At 34.2% G+C, this 20,116-nt stretch overlaps 2 protein-coding genes across 3 annotated transcripts; both read right to left on the bottom strand.

Annotated features, from left to right (window-relative positions):
- Window positions 1-7,057: 7,057 nt before the first annotated feature.
- LOC136068178 (putative disease resistance protein RGA3) lies at window positions 7,058-10,940 on the bottom strand. 2 transcript variants are annotated; one of them, XM_065774977.1, is made up of 3 exons: window positions 8,322-10,940; window positions 7,904-7,937; window positions 7,259-7,347 (listed from the first exon to the last, which is right to left on the bottom strand). In XM_065774977.1, the coding sequence occupies exons 1-2, from the start codon at window positions 10,873-10,875 to the stop codon at window positions 7,924-7,926; spliced, it is 2,568 nt and encodes an 855-aa protein (XP_065631049.1). In that variant the 5' UTR covers window positions 10,876-10,940; the 3' UTR covers window positions 7,259-7,347; window positions 7,904-7,923. The 2 variants fall into 2 exon arrangements, with proteins under 2 accessions (XP_065631048.1, XP_065631049.1); XM_065774976.1 differs by lacking the exon at window positions 7,904-7,937 and having other exon boundaries at window positions 7,058-7,347.
- Window positions 10,941-16,439: 5,499 nt separating this feature from the next.
- Window positions 16,440-17,993, bottom strand: LOC112038184 (putative disease resistance protein RGA3). The gene has a single exon (XM_024070992.1). It carries the CDS (start codon window positions 17,991-17,993, stop codon window positions 16,440-16,442), a length of 1,554 nt encoding a protein of 517 aa, XP_023926760.1.
- Between the last annotated feature and the right edge of the window lie 2,123 nt (window positions 17,994-20,116).

Here is a 20,116-nt window from a genome sequence, read left to right as displayed (position 1 = left end):
ATGCACTAATAAAAACGACTGCCGTATTACAGATTCCAGAGGAGCAGAGTGTTTGCATTCAAAACTTTTCAGAGAAAAATAAAATAATGCTGAGTGGATGCACTAATTCAAATCATTATATTCAAGCCAAAATAAATAAACAAATAAATAAAAACAATGATAAAGCAAGGATTATTTTTCCCACCCATTTCGTGGGTAACGGGGAATTGGAAAAACAAAAGGTCCAAAAGCACAACTTTAACAACAATTTTGAAACATTTAACAGTTTTAGTGGCTGTGTGTGACAGCAATGATCGTTGAACATAGCTTTATTTTTATTTTCCATTGCATCAAAGTCTTGAGCTCCTTGTGAACATAGACCTCTGGCCATTCTTTACATGATTACACTATTTATTAATATATATATATATATACTATTATTTAAGGGGTTTCTCCTATTTGGAATTTTTAGTTTAAAAATGCCCTTACACCCTATGTTTAAGTAGAAACAAAACTGAAGGACAATACAATAAAAATACAACTTTAACTCCCACTAAAACATTACCTAAAAAATAGGACCACTTTCCTTTTAATTTTCAAATTAATTTATTCACTTATAAATTAGATTTTCAAGTTTCTCAAAAAAAAAAAAAAAGATTTTTAAAATAAAAATTATATATATATAAAATAAAATAAGCGCAGTTTTTTTTCTTCTACAAAATAGGACCACTAAAAAAAAAAAAAAGCCTCATTGCACGCGCGAAGCGCGTGAGATGAGGCTAGTATATATATATTTGTGCTCCACTAAACACCATCCTAAGTAATTAACTATGTATCATACATCACATCCATCAAAATTCTAACGCTTAACTAGTTATTTTCACTTATCAATGACTTATCTCCTTGTTTCTAACAAAATAGACAGTAAATTAATACTCCATCCGTCCCACTTTTTTTGTTCTCTATTCCATTTTGAAATGTTCCAAAATATTGTCCTGTTTCTAAAAATAAAAGTCATTAATTTACTAATGTTTCTATTATATCCCTATTAATTTGCTAATTCAATTTTTTGATAAATTTTTTTAAGGGTAGTTTTCGAAAGGTATACATTTTTAAAAGTAAACAAGACAATAAATGATGTTCCCTTAAAAAGTTTGACTTTTCAAACAGGATAAAAAAAAGTGGGACGGAGGGAGTAATAACGAAAGAGAAAAGGCAAGTATAACTAGTTTTATTCTCGTGTAAACTTAAAAATAGACAGTAAATGAGTCAACTTTTGTCAAGTAGTAAGTGTTTAAAATTGGCTCAACAATGAATATAAAATGTTTAAGTTTGGCTCGATAATAAATGTAAAATTTTACAAGATACAGAAAGCATGCAAATATGTATGGGGAAATGCACAACAATTATTTAAAGGGAAAATTTGTATTTTGTTTGATAAGAAATAGGTATTAAATTTGTAATGTTACGAAATTTTTTTTACCGCTTCTATATAAATTTAATTTAATTTAGAAGTTCGAAGTAATTAGCCACGAATTTTCATCTTTCATTAAAGAAAAGAAAAGATGAAACCAAGTGCAGGGATCACGTTCCTTGAAGAAGAAAAGTCAGCAATGATATACTCAACTAGAACAAATATCACAATCATCTCCATCATTTTCTTTGGATGAGAATCATCTCCNTATTTAAGGGGTTTCTCCTATTTGGATTCCTCATTTTTTAGTTTAAAAATGCCCTTACACCCTATGTTTAAGTAGAAACAAAACTGAAGGACAATACAATAAAATACAACTTTAACTCCCACTAAAACATTACCTAAAAAATAGGACCACTTTCCTTTTAATTTTCAAATTAATTTATTCACTTATAAATTAGATTTTCAAGTTTCTCAAAAAAAAAAAAAAAGATTTTTAAAATAAAAATTATATATATATAAAATAAAATAAGCGCAGTTTTTTTTCTTCTACAAAATAGGACCACTAAAAAAAAAAAAAAGCCTCATTGCACGCGCGAAGCGCGTGAGATGAGGCTAGTATATATATATTTGTGCTCCACTAAACACCATCCTAAGTAATTAACTATGTATCATACATCACATCCATCAAAATTCTAACGCTTAACTAGTTATTTTCACTTATCAATGACTTATCTCCTTGTTTCTAACAAAATAGACAGTAAATTAATACTCCATCCGTCCCACTTTTTTTGTTCTCTATTCCATTTTGAAATGTTCCAAAATATTGTCCTGTTTCTAAAAATAAAAGTCATTAATTTACTAATGTTTCTATTATATCCCTATTAATTTGCTAATTCAATTTTTTGATAAATTTTTTTAAGGGTAGTTTTCGAAAGGTATACATTTTTAAAAGTAAACAAGACAATAAATGATGTTCCCTTAAAAAGTTTGACTTTTCAAACAGGATAAAAAAAAGTGGGACGGAGGGAGTAATAACGAAAGAGAAAAGGCAAGTATAACTAGTTTTATTCTCGTGTAAACTTAAAAATAGACAGTAAATGAGTCAACTTTTGTCAAGTAGTAAGTGTTTAAAATTGGCTCAACAATGAATATAAAATGTTTAAGTTTGGCTCGATAATAAATGTAAAATTTTACAAGATACAGAAAGCATGCAAATATGTATGGGGAAATGCACAACAATTATTTAAAGGGAAAATTTGTATTTTGTTTGATAAGAAATAGGTATTAAATTTGTAATGTTACGAAATTTTTTTTACCGCTTCTATATAAATTTAATTTAATTTAGAAGTTCGAAGTAATTAGCCACGAATTTTCATCTTTCATTAAAGAAAAGAAAAGATGAAACCAAGTGCAGGGATCACGTTCCTTGAAGAAGAAAAGTCAGCAATGATATACTCAACTAGAACAAATATCACAATCATCTCCATCATTTTCTTTGGATGAGAATCATCTCCATCAATTAAAAACTTCAAATTAACACATACAATCACCAAAAAAAATAAAAAAAATCAATTAAAAACTTCAAATTAACACATACAATCACCAAAAAAAAAAAAAATTACACTGATTTACTAAAGTCAAATGGCATAGAAATCAATACATGTATGTCGAGCATCATGTAGTTGTGACACATTTTACACAACACAGCACCTCTGTATCATTAAAAAATTCACTATTGTCTTCATTTAAAGGTGAAGTCTCTGCAATAAAAAAAACCTTGTGAATTTCACTAACAGTACTGCTGAACCTTCCTCAAAAATATGCACCTTCCAAACTACATGGGCTTGGTCTATGGTATGGAGGATAAGTCATAAAAGAGCTTAAAAAGTATGGGTCATAAAGGTCGTTGTGTCTAGTAGGATTTTATGGGTTTCAAACTTTCAAAGCATTCTATGGTTCTTGAACACATTTTGTAATAAATACATCTATAGACTTCATTGGGCTTGGGACCCAGCATGAATATGTTGAGTGAAAAGTCCAGTTCGTGTAGAAACCACAAATTAAATTCATGTTTCAATCTATTCATTGACTATTGAACAAATACACATATTTCACCTTCATGGAAATTTGGCGAGACAGCGATACTCCCATAAAAAAGATGGGGTCTGATAATTCTGACATTTCTAATGGAATCTGAATGGGTGAGCCATTTCTTTAGTGGGTACACATTTTGTTGAAAGTTGAAACTCAATCACAGAGTTTTTGAGTGACAGAGAGAATGAGATATTTGAGAGGAAAAATCTCTTAGATTGATTTGTGTATTAAGCTAAGCTTAAGTTAGTTATAATTACAACATCTCTGTTATGTTCTTATATGAGAAACAGAGCATGGCGGGAAAAAAGAAAGCCTACAACTGCTATTATATGTTAAAAACAGACTAACTAATCTAATACCCAATCAAAACTATACACGAGTCCACTACTTCAAATAATCGTTGCAACACTTAAACAAGACTACTTGTCGTACGAATATGTTCTAATATAATCGACTGCCGCATAATAAAGTCCAAAGGACCATAATAAATAAACACTTAAAATGAGGAATCTAGTGGATCCCACTTCATTGAGAAGTAGCAAGAGCTAATAAAAAAAAAATTCTTTTAGCTAAGGGTTGCTCAACTCTCTAAAAATACACGACTGCAATAAAAAATCTTCAACCTAAAAAATGTACTTCATTACTCATTAATGGACCTAACAATCATCAAAGGTTCCAATCCAATCAAAATTACTTTGCTTTATTGGTGCGATGGTCACTCTACAAGTATTAAATGCTTGTGAGAGTGTGGGGGGCAAGTCTGGATTCAAGTTTCTAAGAGAGTGCTCCACATACATATTACACTTAAATTAGATTAAAGTAGAATTTATATCTTGTATAAAAAAAACAAAAAAAAAACCAATCCAATCAAATTTATCAAAAAAAGTGCATAATACATTATAAACAATATCCATAATAAGATAGAACATCAAAGAAATAAAATTAACTAAGTTTACCTTATCAGTAATATATATAATAACTTTTTCTTTTCTATTATTTTTACAATTTTATATAAAATGAAAGTTTTTTATTTAAAAAAATTATTTTTTATTTACTTCTTTTAAGGTTGTCATGTAAGTTCTTGGAAACCCAATATATTTTTTTTCCATGTTATCATTCTAATATAATTTTTTAATTTGATTTTTGGATTATAAATAGTGCTAAATATTTAATTTAAACTGATTAGAATTTGCTATCCTTTTTAATAACATAATCCAATAATTAAAAAAGGTTTTATCTTCTACAAATAAATTCTAATTAAATTAGGTATGCCATTTTTCTATAAATTCACTAGTTTACTTTTTTTTAAAGTACTGATTAAACATATACTCCGATCATATATAGATATATTTGATCAAATTCTCTCTCTTACCAGAGAATGGGCTATTTTCGGTTTCATTAATCCAATAGGATCAACATACAAAATTTACATTGTAAACACTAAATACTATATACATGAAAAAGTAAGTAATCTACTAATCCGTATGCATAAAATAAAAAGATAACATTTTTTCTTTGGAACAAAATCCTCTCATCGATACAAAGTTAACCTTGTGTGCTGCCTAGCAGTACCTCAATTTATTTTTAGATAAATTATATTTTAACTCTTCCATTGACTATGTGGCACAGTGATTCAGACGAACGGATAGAACATTAACATGGCTTCAATCTGTTCAGTGCCTATGATTTGACCTGTTTCTTAGGTAGCATCAAGCTTATTTAATACATTTTCATTTGCGGTGTTGTAAACAACATCAATTACTATTGCTCTCGCATCACTAAGAAAACATTATATACCACAAAAATTTGTTGTGGATGTAAATCACGTAAAACAAAAAAAGATGACAATCAATTCTGCACATGGGCTATAATGCATTTCAACTTGTCTAATAATTTTCTAGTGTAAAAAAAATCACTAGACTCCTCGACGCCTTCATCCCCGTCACTGTTCCCCCCTAATTCAACTTCACTCCCCTCGCCTACTTCTTCCTCCTGGCCGCCGTTTCCTTGACTTTCCATTTCTTCGACGGCAATATGTGCTGACGTCTCCCTCTCTGACGACCAGGAGGAACTCTCAGACTCACTACTTGAGCCTGAACCAAACACCTCGTCGTAGCCCGCTCCTTCGCGGACCGACGACTGATCACTCGACATCTACCTACAAGTGACGGGTGTAAACTAAGCACCTAGGATGACGACCTCACTTTAAAAAAGAGAGAAGAAATTGAGAGCAGGCGAGAAAGGAAGGAAAACTTACAAGTTCTGGAGTGACGGTTGAAAAAGCAACAGCGGGAGCGTTGGTAGAGCTGACGGAATGTGGGCGACGGATGTGCTCTCCAGGAATCAAGTGAATGAAATAGTGAAAATGAGGAGAGGGGACCACATATATATAAGCTAAACGCACGGAAGACGAAGCGACGCCCGCGTATCAGACACGGAGCCAATCCAAGCATGCCACCTGTCCTAGCATTTAATGCTAAAAGTGTCAGCAGTAATGATTCTTATCTTGAATCAAAGTGGCAGGAAGCGACGAATACAAACTCCATAACCCGTCAGGTAAAGCCGACGGGGATATGGAGTAGGGGGCAACTGATATGGAAGAATTATAACAGGTACCATGAACTTAACCCGTCAGCTTCTGTTCTGGCTGACGGGTCAAGTTGTGACGTAAGATAAACGTAATGAAATGCATACTGACTAGATCAGGACGAAACTGACGGGCTGAAGTCCCCAAGTCCAAACTGACGGCAATTTGAAGCCCCTAGGTTACTGAACAAAGCATGAAGGCTGACGCTAGCTTAGCTGAAGGGAAATACAGGCTGACGCCTTAAAGGTTGACGGTTCTATGAAGACCATAACTTGGTCATCACGCATGGGTTTTAGAAATTGCTTGTATTCCACGCCCAGTATCAGAGTCCTATAAGGAAAGGATTCCGCAATCTACGCGTATAAGGATTCCTACAAGGAAAAGACTTCTACTCCAAGGAAAAAAGGTCCACCCACTACTACTATAAAAACCCAAATACCCTCATGAGCCGAGGTACGCATAATTAACCCCTCTCTAGCACTCTAGAGTTGAAAGAAGTTCTAACTTGACCTTCGGAGGGTATTTGGCCGGCACCACACCGATGCTCTCTGTGAGGTCCTTTCATTTTTGTTGTGCAGGTGTTGTTTTTGAGCGTACAAGCGTCGTGCGACTCACTGGTGAGATTTTCGGCATCATCAAATAGGATCATTATGGACTCTTGCATTTCTTTAAATCCAAATATGGTAGATGAATGTAGCCCAAGCAAGCTTGCTCAAGGTAGACCTCAAGCCTTTTCCCATTGAAGAACGAATCCACTATTTATATCGGGGAAATTTTCCAATTGGTACCATAACACACAATGGAATTACTCTCTCTCTCTCTCTCTCTCTTTGTGCAAATTCAATAGGAATTAAAAAAAAAAAAAATCTAGCAAGCACTATCAACACAAATAGAAATATCTAGCAACAAACCACAATCAAGACACTGATTTTTTACGTGGAAAACCCTCAATGAGAAGGGAAAAACCACGGGACCTAGTCCAGTAAAAAATCTTTCACTATTGAATAAAGTGTTTACAACAATTTTCTCTAAAACAAATGCTAAAAACTACCAAAACATTGAAGATCACAATTTTTAGATTACAACAAATTTACATTACACTAAAGTCAATTTCAACAATAACAAGACCACCAAATGGGCCTCAGCACCTGAACAAATGGAGAGGAATTTCAAAAGACAAGATGCAGATAAACCAAGTTCTCTTCCAATACTTGTTGCCATAATCTTCTTGTAAAAGAGATGATCCTTACAGCGCTCCAAATGCTCCTTGCTGATAATACAAGATATCAGCATTGTAATCCCAAATTACCAGCCTGTGATGAGTTATTATAAAAGGTCCATACAAGCTACCCTTTTATGTTTAGATCATTTTTTCGAATGCACATTGCTAGAGGCCAATCAAGAATGACTGCAATGACGATGCATGTTTCATTCTCAAGCTAGCCCAAGCTTAATAGTGGTAGGGAATTGTGAAAAATTGCCATGAACCAGTTATTCAATTTAGATAAAATGGCCAAAAAAAATATTTTGTAACAGTAAGTAATGGGAACATAACATAAAATGTACAAAGAGATTCTACAAAAATTGTGTATGCTTCCAACCACATGAAAAAAATTGATGTTAAGCTCTAGACAAATAAACCATGGTAGAAAATAAGATCATAATAAAGACAAAATGTTCTTTATAAATGGTTTTTAATAGGGATATATGCATCTTTCATTTTACTTTTTCCTTTTGGGCCCTTCTTAATGTGTGAATCAAATAAATGGAATGAAATTTTATTCAAAATATTCAATAACCTTTGATTATAGAGTGTAACCAAGTACCTTTCGTACTCCACAGTGATTCATCGAATATTAACTGTTGACAGAACACAAGTCATCGAATTAAATAATGTTAATAATAATAGAACTTCGAAACAATTCAACAATTTGGTTGCTTTGAAATCAATCAAATTGTCCAAGATTCTATACATCTCAGATTTAAAAAAAAAAAAAATATTATTAGAAAACTTTAGAAAACCAAAAGCTTTGCTAAAGTGAGCCCCATTCAATTATATACATTGGTTCTTATATTTTTGAAATCCAAAAGAAAAAATTCATTCTTTTTTTCAAAAAAATTGTATTGAAATCAATAAATGATAGAGAATAGAATTCTAAAAAGTACACTTTCTTTCATTTTCAACTATTTTCTCAGCTGGCAAGCAAAAATTCAATTAAAAAAATGGGTATATAGAATGCGTACCGGTAGTGATATGTGCAATCTTGTTCCAATCCTGACCGGTTTCCTTTTCACATCTTTTCCGTAACTCGGGACAACTAAAAATCCCCAGACATTGTAAAGACGTGAGATCGCGCATCTCATTAGGCAGTGATTTCAGATTGTGACAGTCACCAATTATAAGACTTTCAAGTGAGATAAGCTTCCGAATCCACCGCGGCAAAGTTTTCAGATTCTCACAGTGTGAAATTGTAAGCATTTTCAGAGTGGTAACGTGTTGAAGACCTGCAGGTAAGGAATTCAGTTTTGGAAGGCTGTGGAATTCCAGATGACTGAGGCGATTGAGGTGCCGCCATTCCATGTTGTCCACATCACTTCCTAGATTTAACTCCTTGCAACGCCAAATGTATAAAGACTCGAGAGAAATTAGATTCGATGTCCACCCATGTGGCAGAGACACAACATCGTCCATACTAGATATTTCCATATTTTTTAATTTGGAGAGAGGAGAGGACAAGGAAGAAGAGGAAGAGAGAAGTATTGTCTCTTGAAAAGGCTTTATGCTAACGTTGTTTAGGGATAGGAATTTTTCGAGATAAGGAAACAAGGGCATGGAAGTCATATTAGGACACCCGCGAATCCAAAAAGAAGAAAGACAAGGAAATGAAGGCAGTGACTGGTCATTCGGATGTTGTTGATGATCTGGCATTGATGCGCTCCTCCACCATCCCTTCAGGTTAGGGCTTCCACAAATCTCAAGTGACTTTAGCGACGGGAAGAAGGATAAAGCAGAAACCTCCTCACTCACAACACGACCTGATATGCATTCCAAACCTTTCATTTCATAAAGACGTAATGTTTCCAGAAACGGGAGTTCAGACAACGGTGGCAAGTGGTTGCATCTGTCACATCTACTTAAAGTTAAATTAACAAGATTTTCGATGGAAGAAAGCCAATTTGAAAATGTCACACCAGTGTAACCCCACATTTCCAACATTTTGAGATTTGGATGTGGCTGGAGGCTATCTAATAACTTCTCATCATATACTCCTTGATGAGCCCATGTTAAATCCAGTCTCTCAAGATGTTGATTTTCCCTTAAATTTTTGGCCTTGCATTCTGAGTTTGCATCTTCCAATTGTTCTAAAATTTGGATCATAAGTGTTCCTCTGAGGTTATTTAGCCCTTTCAATTCGCCTAGTCCACCATTATTCCTCACAATGAATAATGGTAATGACCAAAGACCAGTCATTTTCTGTAATCCTTGAGGCAGTCTCAACTTAGAACAACCTATATTATCAAGGTGTCTGAGGCGAACCAATTTTGTGATGTCCCTAGGCAATTGCTCGAGATTACAACATTCTTGAAGTTTTAGTGTTTGCAAATTCAACAATGCAGTAATTGAATCAGGAAGAGTTTTAATAGGATTAAAAGAAAGATCTAAGTACTTCAAATGTATTAACTTCCCTATTGAATTTGGCATTATTTTAGTATTCAATCCATGTATATCTAATGCACGCAACCTTGGGAAACTCTCAATCAGTTCACTCAATGTTGACTCATCCATGGCACTAGATGACTTACCATGTGTAAAAAGAATTGTACATAACTTGCTGCTTGCTTTAACCAAACTTAAAGTCTTAGTAAAAGATGAGCCACTAGAAAATGATACATGGCGAGTATTGCCATCCAAATAGTCAATTCTACAATCCGCCCCCGCAATTGATAGAGCAAGATCATGATAAAAATCATGCATCTTGAATTTTAAGACTTGTCTATAACCATAATCCCTTACTTCATCAAAAAATGACTTGTAAAGTAGATGGTTGATGCACTCATCTGCAACATCTTCTAATTGCGCTCCATTATTTGACAATGGGATTAACCCATGTGCCATCCATAGTTGAATCAGTTTCATCTTATCAATCTCGTAAGCTTTAGGAAACAAAGAACAAAAAGCAAAACAACCTTTTATACATGACGGAAGAGGATCATAACTCAACCTTAGAATTGAAAAAGTATTACCACCCCCTTGTTCAATTACATTTTCTTGTACCTTATCCTTGATCTTTAACCACCCTTCTTTTTTCTCGAAGTATAATGCATTTGCAATGGACTCTATGGCAAGGGGTACTCCTTGACATTTGTCTACAATCTCTCTTCCAATTTCTACTAGTTTAGGATTATTGGTCTCTTGTCTGTTTCTAAATGCTATTTTCTCAAATAAAGACCAAGAGTGGTTTTTAGAAAGACCTTTAAGAGCATATGTTGAAATAGGACGTGTAATTTTGGCAACCAATCTGACACGCGTAGTTATTACAATCTTACTTCCCTTTGCACCACCGATTAAAAGGCTTTTAAAGTCATTCCAATTTTTATAATTTTCATTCCATAGATCATCCAACACAAGTAAAAACTTCTTTTGATAAACTTTGTTAACAATTTCCCTCAATGGATCCATGTTGTGGACTTGACCCATAAGGACTTCAGGATTAAACTTACGACGTTTCTTTCGCATTAGTTCCATGCTATCATCTTTATCAATACCATTTATTAGTTTTTCAGCAATTGTTTTCATCCCAAAAACATTTGAGACACACACCCATATTTTTAGCTCAAAATGTGTATTGACTTTTTCATAATTGTATATTAGGTAAACATGGGATAGTCTCCCTGTTCAGACTCACTTGAGGCTTCACATGGCCCTCATTAAAGTGAAAGTTATTTCTATCTTCCGCCATTCCAATTAGTTTCTGCCTCAACTCGATTATTCTAAGACTCCTCTTACGATTTCGAAAAACAAGTGGGATACTTCTAAAGAAATCGCGTACCTTTTCTGCAATATTCCTACTTGTCTCTTCTTGCTGCAAAGCTAATTCAACGTGGAACTTATACTCACCCAACAAGTCGTCTGCATCATAAAAAGCGTCCTTGAGCTTTTCGAGCCAGTCCCTGTCTTGATGGTTGTGGTTCTGCTGCTCCACTGCATCCAGAAGGACAGCTTGTATTCTGGACACAGTGTTCTTGATGCTTTCAAGGTCATCTTTAACATTCCACAGTGACACAATCTTTTCAAAAGCCCCAGAGCCCAAATTTTCGATTATGGTCTGTGCAACACCGCAAAAGATTGCTTCAGCCATTTGTTCGTAGTGAGAGAAAGGGAGGCTAAAAGAGCGAGAGAGAAGCTAGAGATGGTGGGCTTCAAGTAATTCACTGCTAGAGTGTGAATGGAAAACTTTCTAGTGAGTGAAAGATAGGCTAAAAGAGCGAGAAGAAAGCTAGAGGGTGAGAGCTTGAAGTGTTTCAATATGCTGCTAGAGAGTGAAAAGGAAGGCTAAAAGAGCAGGAAAAAAGCTAGAGGATCAGAGCTTGAACTGCTTCAATATGCTAGAGAGTGAAAACGAAGGCTAAAAGGGCGAGAAGAAAGCTAGAGGCTTGGTATGGTTTTTCTTTCCTTCTTCTTCTTCATCTTCTTCTTTGTCCTGGAGTTTTTTACTTATGAACCTCTCTAAGTCCATGTTTTCTTTTTACACGTTACTATTTGCTGGATTGCTCTAACTCCTACCACGTGTGTGGCTCACGTGTTCTGGCCACCATCAATCCCCCACTTTGATGTGGTTTTCTTGTTTGCTTGCAAAACATTCCTTGCTATTTATATTATCATTTATTGCTCTTTGCTCTGCTCATTTTTTCTTTTTTCTTTTTTGTGGGACCAATTTATTTTTACTCCCACCAATCACCAAAATAATTTTAATTTTTTATTGTGAGTTCTAGTTAATTCAATTGGTAAAATTTTAATTAAAAAAAAAATGATAAAGTTTTTATAGTTGAATAAAAGATCTATAGTACTTATACTCACCCAACAAGTCGTCTGCATCATAAAAAGTGTCCTTGAGCTTTTCGAGCCAGTCCCTGTCTTGATGGTTGTGGTTCTGCCGCTCCACTGCATCCAGAAGGACAGCTTGTATTCTGGACACAGTGTTCTTGATGCTTTCAAGGTCATCTTTAACATTCCACAGTGACAAAATCTTTTCAAATGCTCCAGAGCCCAAATTTTCGATTATGGTCTGTGCAACACCGCAGAGGATTGCTTCAGCCATTTGTTCGTAGTGAGAGAAAGGAAGGCTAAAAGAGTGAGAGAGAAGCTAGAGATGGTGGGCTTCAAGTAATTCACTGCTAGAGTGTGAATGGAAAACTCTCTAGCGAGTGAAAGATAGGCTAAAAGAGCGAGAAGAAAGCTAAAGGGTGAGAGCTTGAAGTGTTTCAATATGCTGCTAGAGAGTGAAAAGGAAGGCTAAAAGAGCAGGAAAAAAGCTAGAGGGTCAGAGCTTGAACTGCTTCAATATGCTAGAGAGTGAAAACGAAGGCTAAAAGGGCGAGAAGAAAGCTAGAGGTTTGGTATGGTTTTTCTTTCCTTCTTCTTCTTCTTCATCTTCTTCTTTGTCCTAGAGTTTTTTACTTATGAACCTCTAAGTCCATGTTTTCTTTTTACACGTTACAATTTGCTGGATTGCTCTAACTCCTACCACGTGTGTGGCTCATGTGTTCTGGCCACCATCAATCACCCACTTTGATGTGGTTTTCTTGTTTGCTTGCAAAACATTCCTTGCTATTTATATTATCATTTATTGATCTTTACTCGGCTCTTTTTCTTTTTTTGGTGGGACCAACATATTTTCACCCGCACGAATTATCAAAATAATTTTAATTATTTATTGGGAGTTTTAGTTAACTTAACTTGTAAAATTTTAATTCTTAAAAAAAAATAAAAACTGGTAAAGTTTTTATAGTTGAATAAAAAAATCTGTAGTTTAAAGGCTACTATTGAGTTTGGCTTAATTTATACCTCACTCTTTTCTTAGCATTTAATAGAAAATAGTTCAAGTTACGGAGTTAGTAATATGTTGTAATTATCTCCAAAAAAATTTAAAAAATTACTAATAACCTCACTTTTTTCTTAGCGTAAAAAATTAAAAAAAAATCGGTAATAAAGAAATTTGAATTAGATTACATTTTACTTATGTCTATTAAACGAAAATAAATAAATATTCAATATAAAACCATTAATTAGATCATTTTTACACTATTATTAATATACATTATTTAGATTTACCTCTCTCTCTCTCTCTCTCTCAAAGAGAGAGAGAGAGACCTCTTTTAATTATGACTATCGCATTCATTTGATTGAAAGACCATAGTTTAACTTAAAATTTTCTAATTTTCATTCTTTTGATATTTGATAGACTAATGTTAATTATGTTAGTTTAAACTATTTATAACTCATTCAAGTCAAGAACCTAGTAAGCTAGTGATATAGTATGTTCCCCCATAGTACATACTATCAAATTATTAAGAAAGAAATTAAAACTCATTATCTTTTTAGAAAGCAACCCCAAATAAAATAAATTTGGATTAAATTAGGTTAGTTATTTTATACAAAATCTCAAATTTAAATTTGTATTGCTAATACATATTAATTAAATATGTATCATCCCTAAATAATTTATTGTCAATAGTTTCTTGTGGCAAGCATGGCCAGTCATCACTAGACTTAGAGTATCTCCAGTAGGCTCTTCAAATTTTTTGTACTGTTTGGAGAGTGAACAGTTCATTTTACCTTTTGCCTACCTACTTTTTCAAATACACATTCTAACAGACTCTCTATCTTTTTCTCTATCCCATTTAAATATTATATCTTCATTCTTTCTTTAATATTTCTTTTTCAATATTCTTTCATTCATCTAATTTTAATGAGAAGTGCTACATTCTTAACATTTTACAATATTATCACAATAAATTATATGTGGTAAGTTATTACTGATTTTAATTTAAACACATCATTTAAATATTTTTTTCATCCATATTAGTCAAGACATCGATTTTTTACGTGAAAAACCCTCCAATGAGAAGGGAAAAACCACGGGACCTAGTCTAGTAAAAAATCTTCCACTATTGAATAATGCGTTTACAACAATTTTCTCTAAACAATTGCTAAAAACTACCAAAACATTGAAGAACACAATTTTTAGATTACAACAAATTTACATCACACTAAAGTCGATTTCAACAATAAAAATAACACTAAGTGGGCCTCAGCATCTGAACAAATGGAGAGGAATTTTAAAAGACAAGACGCAGATTAACCAAGTACTCTTCCAACACTTTCTGCCATAATCTTCTTTGTAAAAGAGTAATCATTAAAGAGATGATTCCTACAGCACTCCAAATGCTCCCTGCGGATAACACAAGATAACAGCATTGTCACTCCAATTTACCAGCTTGTAATGAGTTATTATAAAAGGTCCTTACAAGCTTCCCTTTTATGTTCAGTTCATTTTTTCAAATGCATATTGCTAGAGGCCAATCAAGAATGACTGCAGTGACGATGCATGTTGCATCCTCAAGCTAGCCAAAGTTTAACAATGGCAGGGAATTGTGAAAAATTGCCATGAATTGGTTATTCAAGTGAGACAAGATGGCCAAAAAAAAAATTATTTATCCCAAGTTTATAACAGTAAGCAATGGGAACATAACCCAAAATGTACAAAGAAATTCCACTAAAATTGTATATGCTTCCAACCACATGAAAAAAAAAATTTGATGTTAAGCTCTAGACCATTAAACTACAGCAGAAAGTAAGCTCATAATAGAAACAAAATGTTCTTTATAAAAGGTTTAGGCCCAGATATTTACGCTTGGTTTTGTTTTTTAATTCCAATTTGTTCTGCATCTAGGATCAAATTAAGTGAGAAATCATCATAAACAAAGGAGAAGAGGAAAGGAATTAGCATTTGAATAACCCTCTCCCAACTATTCAAAGTTTATTGGAAAAACTAAGGACTTGACAAAGGCATTTTTCTTGTAAAGACTTCGAAAAAGCACATTCATCAGCTTCTGCAAAAATCATTAGAATAAAAAAGCAAATAGTATGCAACTTTTTCCTTCTTAGTGTGTGAATCAAATATATGAATGAAATTTTATTCAAAATACTCACTAACCTTTGATTATAGAGAGCGTAACCAAGTACCTTTCGTACTTCATCCAAAATCCTAAAAATATCCAAGTGATTCATCGTATTTCAACTGTTGACAGAACACAAGGCATCGAATTAAATAATAATAATTATTATAGAACTTTGAAACAATTCAACCGTTTGGTTACTTTGAAATAAAACAAATTGGCCAAGATTCTATACATGTCAGATTTTTTATTATTAAAAAACTTTAGAAAACCAAAAGCTTTGCTAAAGTGATCCCCATTCAATTATATACATTGGTTCTTATATTTTTGATATCGAAAAGAAAAAATTCATTCTTTTTTTCAAAAAAATTGTATTGAAATCAATAAATGATAGAGAGCAAAATTCTAAAAAGTTCATTTTCTTAGGTTCCTATACAACTATAATTGAATCAGCGTCGGCCATATAGACCAAGCCGTCGAAATCTTCAACAAATTTTGGATTTTTTTGGTTTTCCATATTTACAAATTGTCAGAAATGTGCTGGACATACACAGCAGTTGGTGAAATGTTGCAGATTCATGAATTTTTTTTTTTTTTTTTCAAATACGTAAATTTAAATGCCAGATGCCTGATCAATACACTTGACATGGCTATGCAAGTGTTTCCTCTCAATTTACTTTGTCAAAAAAAATTATTTTAAAAAGAAGAAGAAAGAGATAAGTACTAACATTTTGTTAGGACACACACTGTTCTTACATACATATATAGGAGCAAATAAATGCTAACATTTAGTTTTGGAAGGCTGTGGAATTCCAAATGACTGAGGCGATTGAGATGTCGCCATTCCATTCTGTCCATGTCACTACCAAGATTTAACTCCTTGCAATGGAAAATGCATAAATTCTCGAGAGAAATTAGATTCGACGTCCACCCATCTGGTAAAGACACAATATCCTCCATACCAATTAGATGCATAGATTTTAATTTGGAGAGAGGAGGGGATGAGGATGAGGAGGAATAGGAAAGAAGTGTCTCTTGAAAAGGCTTTAAGCTAATGTTATTTAGGTATAGCATTATTTCGAGATAAGGAAACAAGGGCATGGAAGTCATATTAGGACACTCACGAATCCAAAAGGAAGAAAGACAAGGAAATGAAGGCAGTGACTGGTTATGCTGACGCTGTTAATGATCTAGTGTTGATGCGCTCCTCCACCATCCTTTCAGGTTAGGGCTTCCAGAAATCACAAGTGACTTTAGCGACGAGAAGAAGGATAAAGCACAAATCTCCTCACACATATCACGATCTGATATGTATTCCAAACCTTTCATTTCATAAAGACGTAATGTTTCCAGAAATGGGAGTTCAAACAACGGTGGCAGGTGGTTGCATCTGTCACATCTACTTAAAGTTAAATTAACAAGATTTTCAATGGAAGAAAGCCAACTTGAAAATGTCACACCAGTGTATCCCCATACTTTCAAAATTTTGAGATTTGGATGTGGTTGGAGGCAATCTAACAACATCTCATCATGTCCTTCCTGATGAGCCCATGCTAAATTCAGTTTCTTAAGATGTTGCTTTTCCCTTAAATTTTCGGGTTTGGATTGTGAGTTAACATCTTCCAATTGTACTAAAATTTTGATCCTTAGTGTTCCTCTAAGGTTGTTTAGCCCATATAATTCGCCTAGTCCACCATTATTCCCCACAATGAATAATGGTAATGACTGAAGACTAGTCATTTTCCGTAATCCTTGAGGCAGTCTCAACTTATAACAACCCCTATTATCAAGGTGCCTGAGGCTAATCAATTTTGTGATGTCCCTAGACAATTGTTCAAGATTCTCACATTCCTTAAGTTTTAGTGTTTGCAAATTCAACAATGTAGTAATTGAATCAGGAAGAGTTCCAATGGGATTAAAAGAAATATCCAAGTACTTCAAATGTATTGACTTTCCTACAGAATTTGGCATTACTCTAATATTCAATTTATGTATATCTAATGCACGCAACCTTGGGGAACTCTCAATTAGTGTACTCAATGTTGACTCATCCATGGTACCAAATGACCCGCCATGTGTGAAAAGAATTGTACGTACCTTGTAGCTTTCTTTAACCAAACTTAAAGTTTTAGTAAAAGATGAGACACTAGAAAATGATACATGACGAGTTTTTCCATCCAAATAGTCAAATCTAAAGTTTGGCCCTACAATTGATAGTGCAAGATCATGATATAAATCGTGTATCTTGTATAGTCCATAAAAATTATTGCTTGCTTCATAAAGAAAGGACCTGCAAAGTAGATGCTTGATGCACTCATCTGCAACATCTTCTAATTGCTCTATATTATTTGACAATTGGATTAACCCATGTGCCATCCATAGTTGAATCAGTGTCATCTTATCAATATTGTAAGCTTTAGGAAACGAAGAACAATAGGCAAAACAACATTTTATATGTGACGGAAGAGGATCATAACTTAACCTTAGAATTGAAAGTGTATTACCACCCCCTTGTTCAATTACATTTTCTTGTACCTTATCCTTGATCTTTAACCACCCGGCTTTTTTCTCCAAGTATAATGCATTTCCAATGGACTCTATGGCAAGAGGTACTCCTTGACATTTGCCTACAATCTCCCTTCCAATTTCTCCTAATTTAGTGTTGTTGGTCTCTATCTTGTTTTTAAACGCTATTTTCTCAAATAAAGACCAAGAGTGGTCTTTAGAAAAGACCATCAAGGGTATATGCTGAAACAGGACGTGTAATCTCCACAACCAATTTGGCACGTGTAGTCATTGCAATCTTACTTCCCTTTCCACCACATATTAAAAGGCTTTTAAGGCCATTCCAACTTTTACAATCTTCATTCCACAGATCATCCAACACAAGTAAATATTTCTTTTGATTAATTTTTTTAATTAGTTCCTTGAATGGATCCATGTTGTGGACTTGAACCACGAGGATTTCAGAATTAATCTTACGACATTTCTTTCGCATTGGTTCCATGCTGTTAGAGATATATATTAGTCATATTAGCCCAATGTAATAGGCCCAAGCTCATTCGTACTTGTACTAGTAATCTAGGATTTAGTCGCCTATATATACTCATGTTAGGATTCAATGTAACACAGGTTATTGTACTATACTCTTATACAATAAAGATGTAACCCTTAAGGGATTTCTTCGTAAATGTAAGCCGACAAGACTGAACCACGTAACTCTCGTGTTCTCGGTGTTCCTATTTTATACTTTCCCTTCCGCATCCACTTTAACATACACAACATGGTATAACACATCGCGTTGCTAATAATATACATTTAACACATGCTATTATCTTTATCAATACCATTTATTACCTTTTCAGCAATTGCTTTCACCTCGAATACATTTGTGACACACACCCATATTTTTAGCTCAAAATGTGTATTGACATTCTCATCATTGTATATATGTTGTTGAGCAAGTGTGGTTTTGCCTAAACCCCCAATTCCCACAATAGCAACGACTGAAACTTCATTATTAGGCTCCAATAAAAGTTTTATGATGGCATTTTTATTATCATCCCTTCCAATAACTTCTTTATTAGGTAAACATGGGAAAGTCTCCCTATTTAGACTCACTTGAGGCTTACATAGCCTTCATTAAAGTGAAAGTTATTCCTATCTTCCGCCATTGCAGTTAGTTTCTGCCTCAATTCGATTATTCTAAGACTCATCCTATGATTTCTAAAAGCAAGTGGGATACTTCTAAAGAAATTGCGTACCTTTCCTGCACTGTTCCCAATCGTCTCTTCTTGCTGCAAAGCTAACTCAGTGTGGAACTTATACTCACCCAACAAGTCATCTGCATCATAAAAAGTGTCCTTGAGCTTTTTGAGCCAGTCACTGGTTTGATGATTGCGGTTCTGCTGCTCCAATGCATCCAGAAGGACAGCTTGTATTCTGGACACCGTGTTCTTGATGCTTTCAAGGTCATCCGTAATATTCCACAGTGGTCTAAACTTTTCAAAAGCCGCAGATCCCAAATTTTCAATTATGGTCTGTGCAACTCCGCAGAGGATTGCTTCAGCCATTTGTTCGTAGTGAGAGAAAGGAAGACTAAAAGAGCGAGAGGGAAGCTAGAGCCTTGAGAGGGTGGGCTTCAAGTACTTCAGTGCTAGAGAGTGAAAGGAAGGCTAGAAGAACGAGAGGAAAGGTAGAGAGTGAGCTTGAAGGGCTTCAGTATGCTAGAGAAAGGAAGACTTAAAGAGCGAGAGGGAAGCAAGAGAGGGTGCGCTTCAAGTGGTTCAGTGCTAGAGAGTGAAAGAAAAACTTTCTATGGAGTGAAAGCTAGGCTAAAAGAGTGAGATGGAAGCTAAAGAGTGAGAGCTTGAAGTGCTTTCAATATGCTAGAGAGTTTAAAAAAGAAGGCTAAAAGAGCGAGAAGAAAGCTAGAGAGTAATGTTGCTGTGAAGAAGGAGCCGAAGAGGACCGAATATATATGGGGGAAGAAACTTACCGATACTAGTGATTATCAAAAAAGTTACCGATACTAGTCTTCCTTTATGAATTCTCTTGGAATGTTACCGTTATCATGCATAGGAAAATGAGGAGGCACCAAGTGTTGACTGTCGAGGCCTTTAGCACCAAAACAACAAGAGTGTCAACCCAAGTGTTGGTAGTTATTACTACTTGTTATGGCATAGTACTTGTTATGGCATAGTATTGTAGGACTAACATTTAGCCTTGAAAGTCTACGACCCAATCTTTTTACTATTTGAACTCCCTTCCTGGAAATTTCGCAATACCAATACCATTCATTGTGTCAATTCCGTCAAAATGGCCGGTTTGACAATTCAGACCTTTTAAGCGTTGGTTTG

This window comes from Quercus suber, unplaced genomic scaffold (genome assembly GCF_002906115.3).
Source record: "Quercus suber isolate HL8 unplaced genomic scaffold, Cork oak 2.0 scaffold_102, whole genome shotgun sequence".
Lineage (NCBI taxonomy): Eukaryota > Viridiplantae > Streptophyta > Magnoliopsida > Fagales > Fagaceae > Quercus > Quercus suber.
Note: the sequence above shows the minus strand (reverse complement) of the source record. Positions and strands in the feature narration are given on the sequence as shown.

Coding starts and splice junctions, on each gene's coding strand:
- LOC136068178 (XM_065774976.1), bottom strand. CDS start 10,875: ATGAAAACAATTGCTGAAAAACTAATAAATGGTATTGATAAAGATGAT. Junction 7,348..8,321: donor GATTGCACATATCACTACCG/GTACGCATTCTA, acceptor TTGTATTATCAG/CAAGGAGCATTTGGAGCGCT.
- LOC112038184 (XM_024070992.1), bottom strand. CDS start 17,993: ATGGTCTTTTCTAAAGACCACTCTTGGTCTTTATTTGAGAAAATAGCG.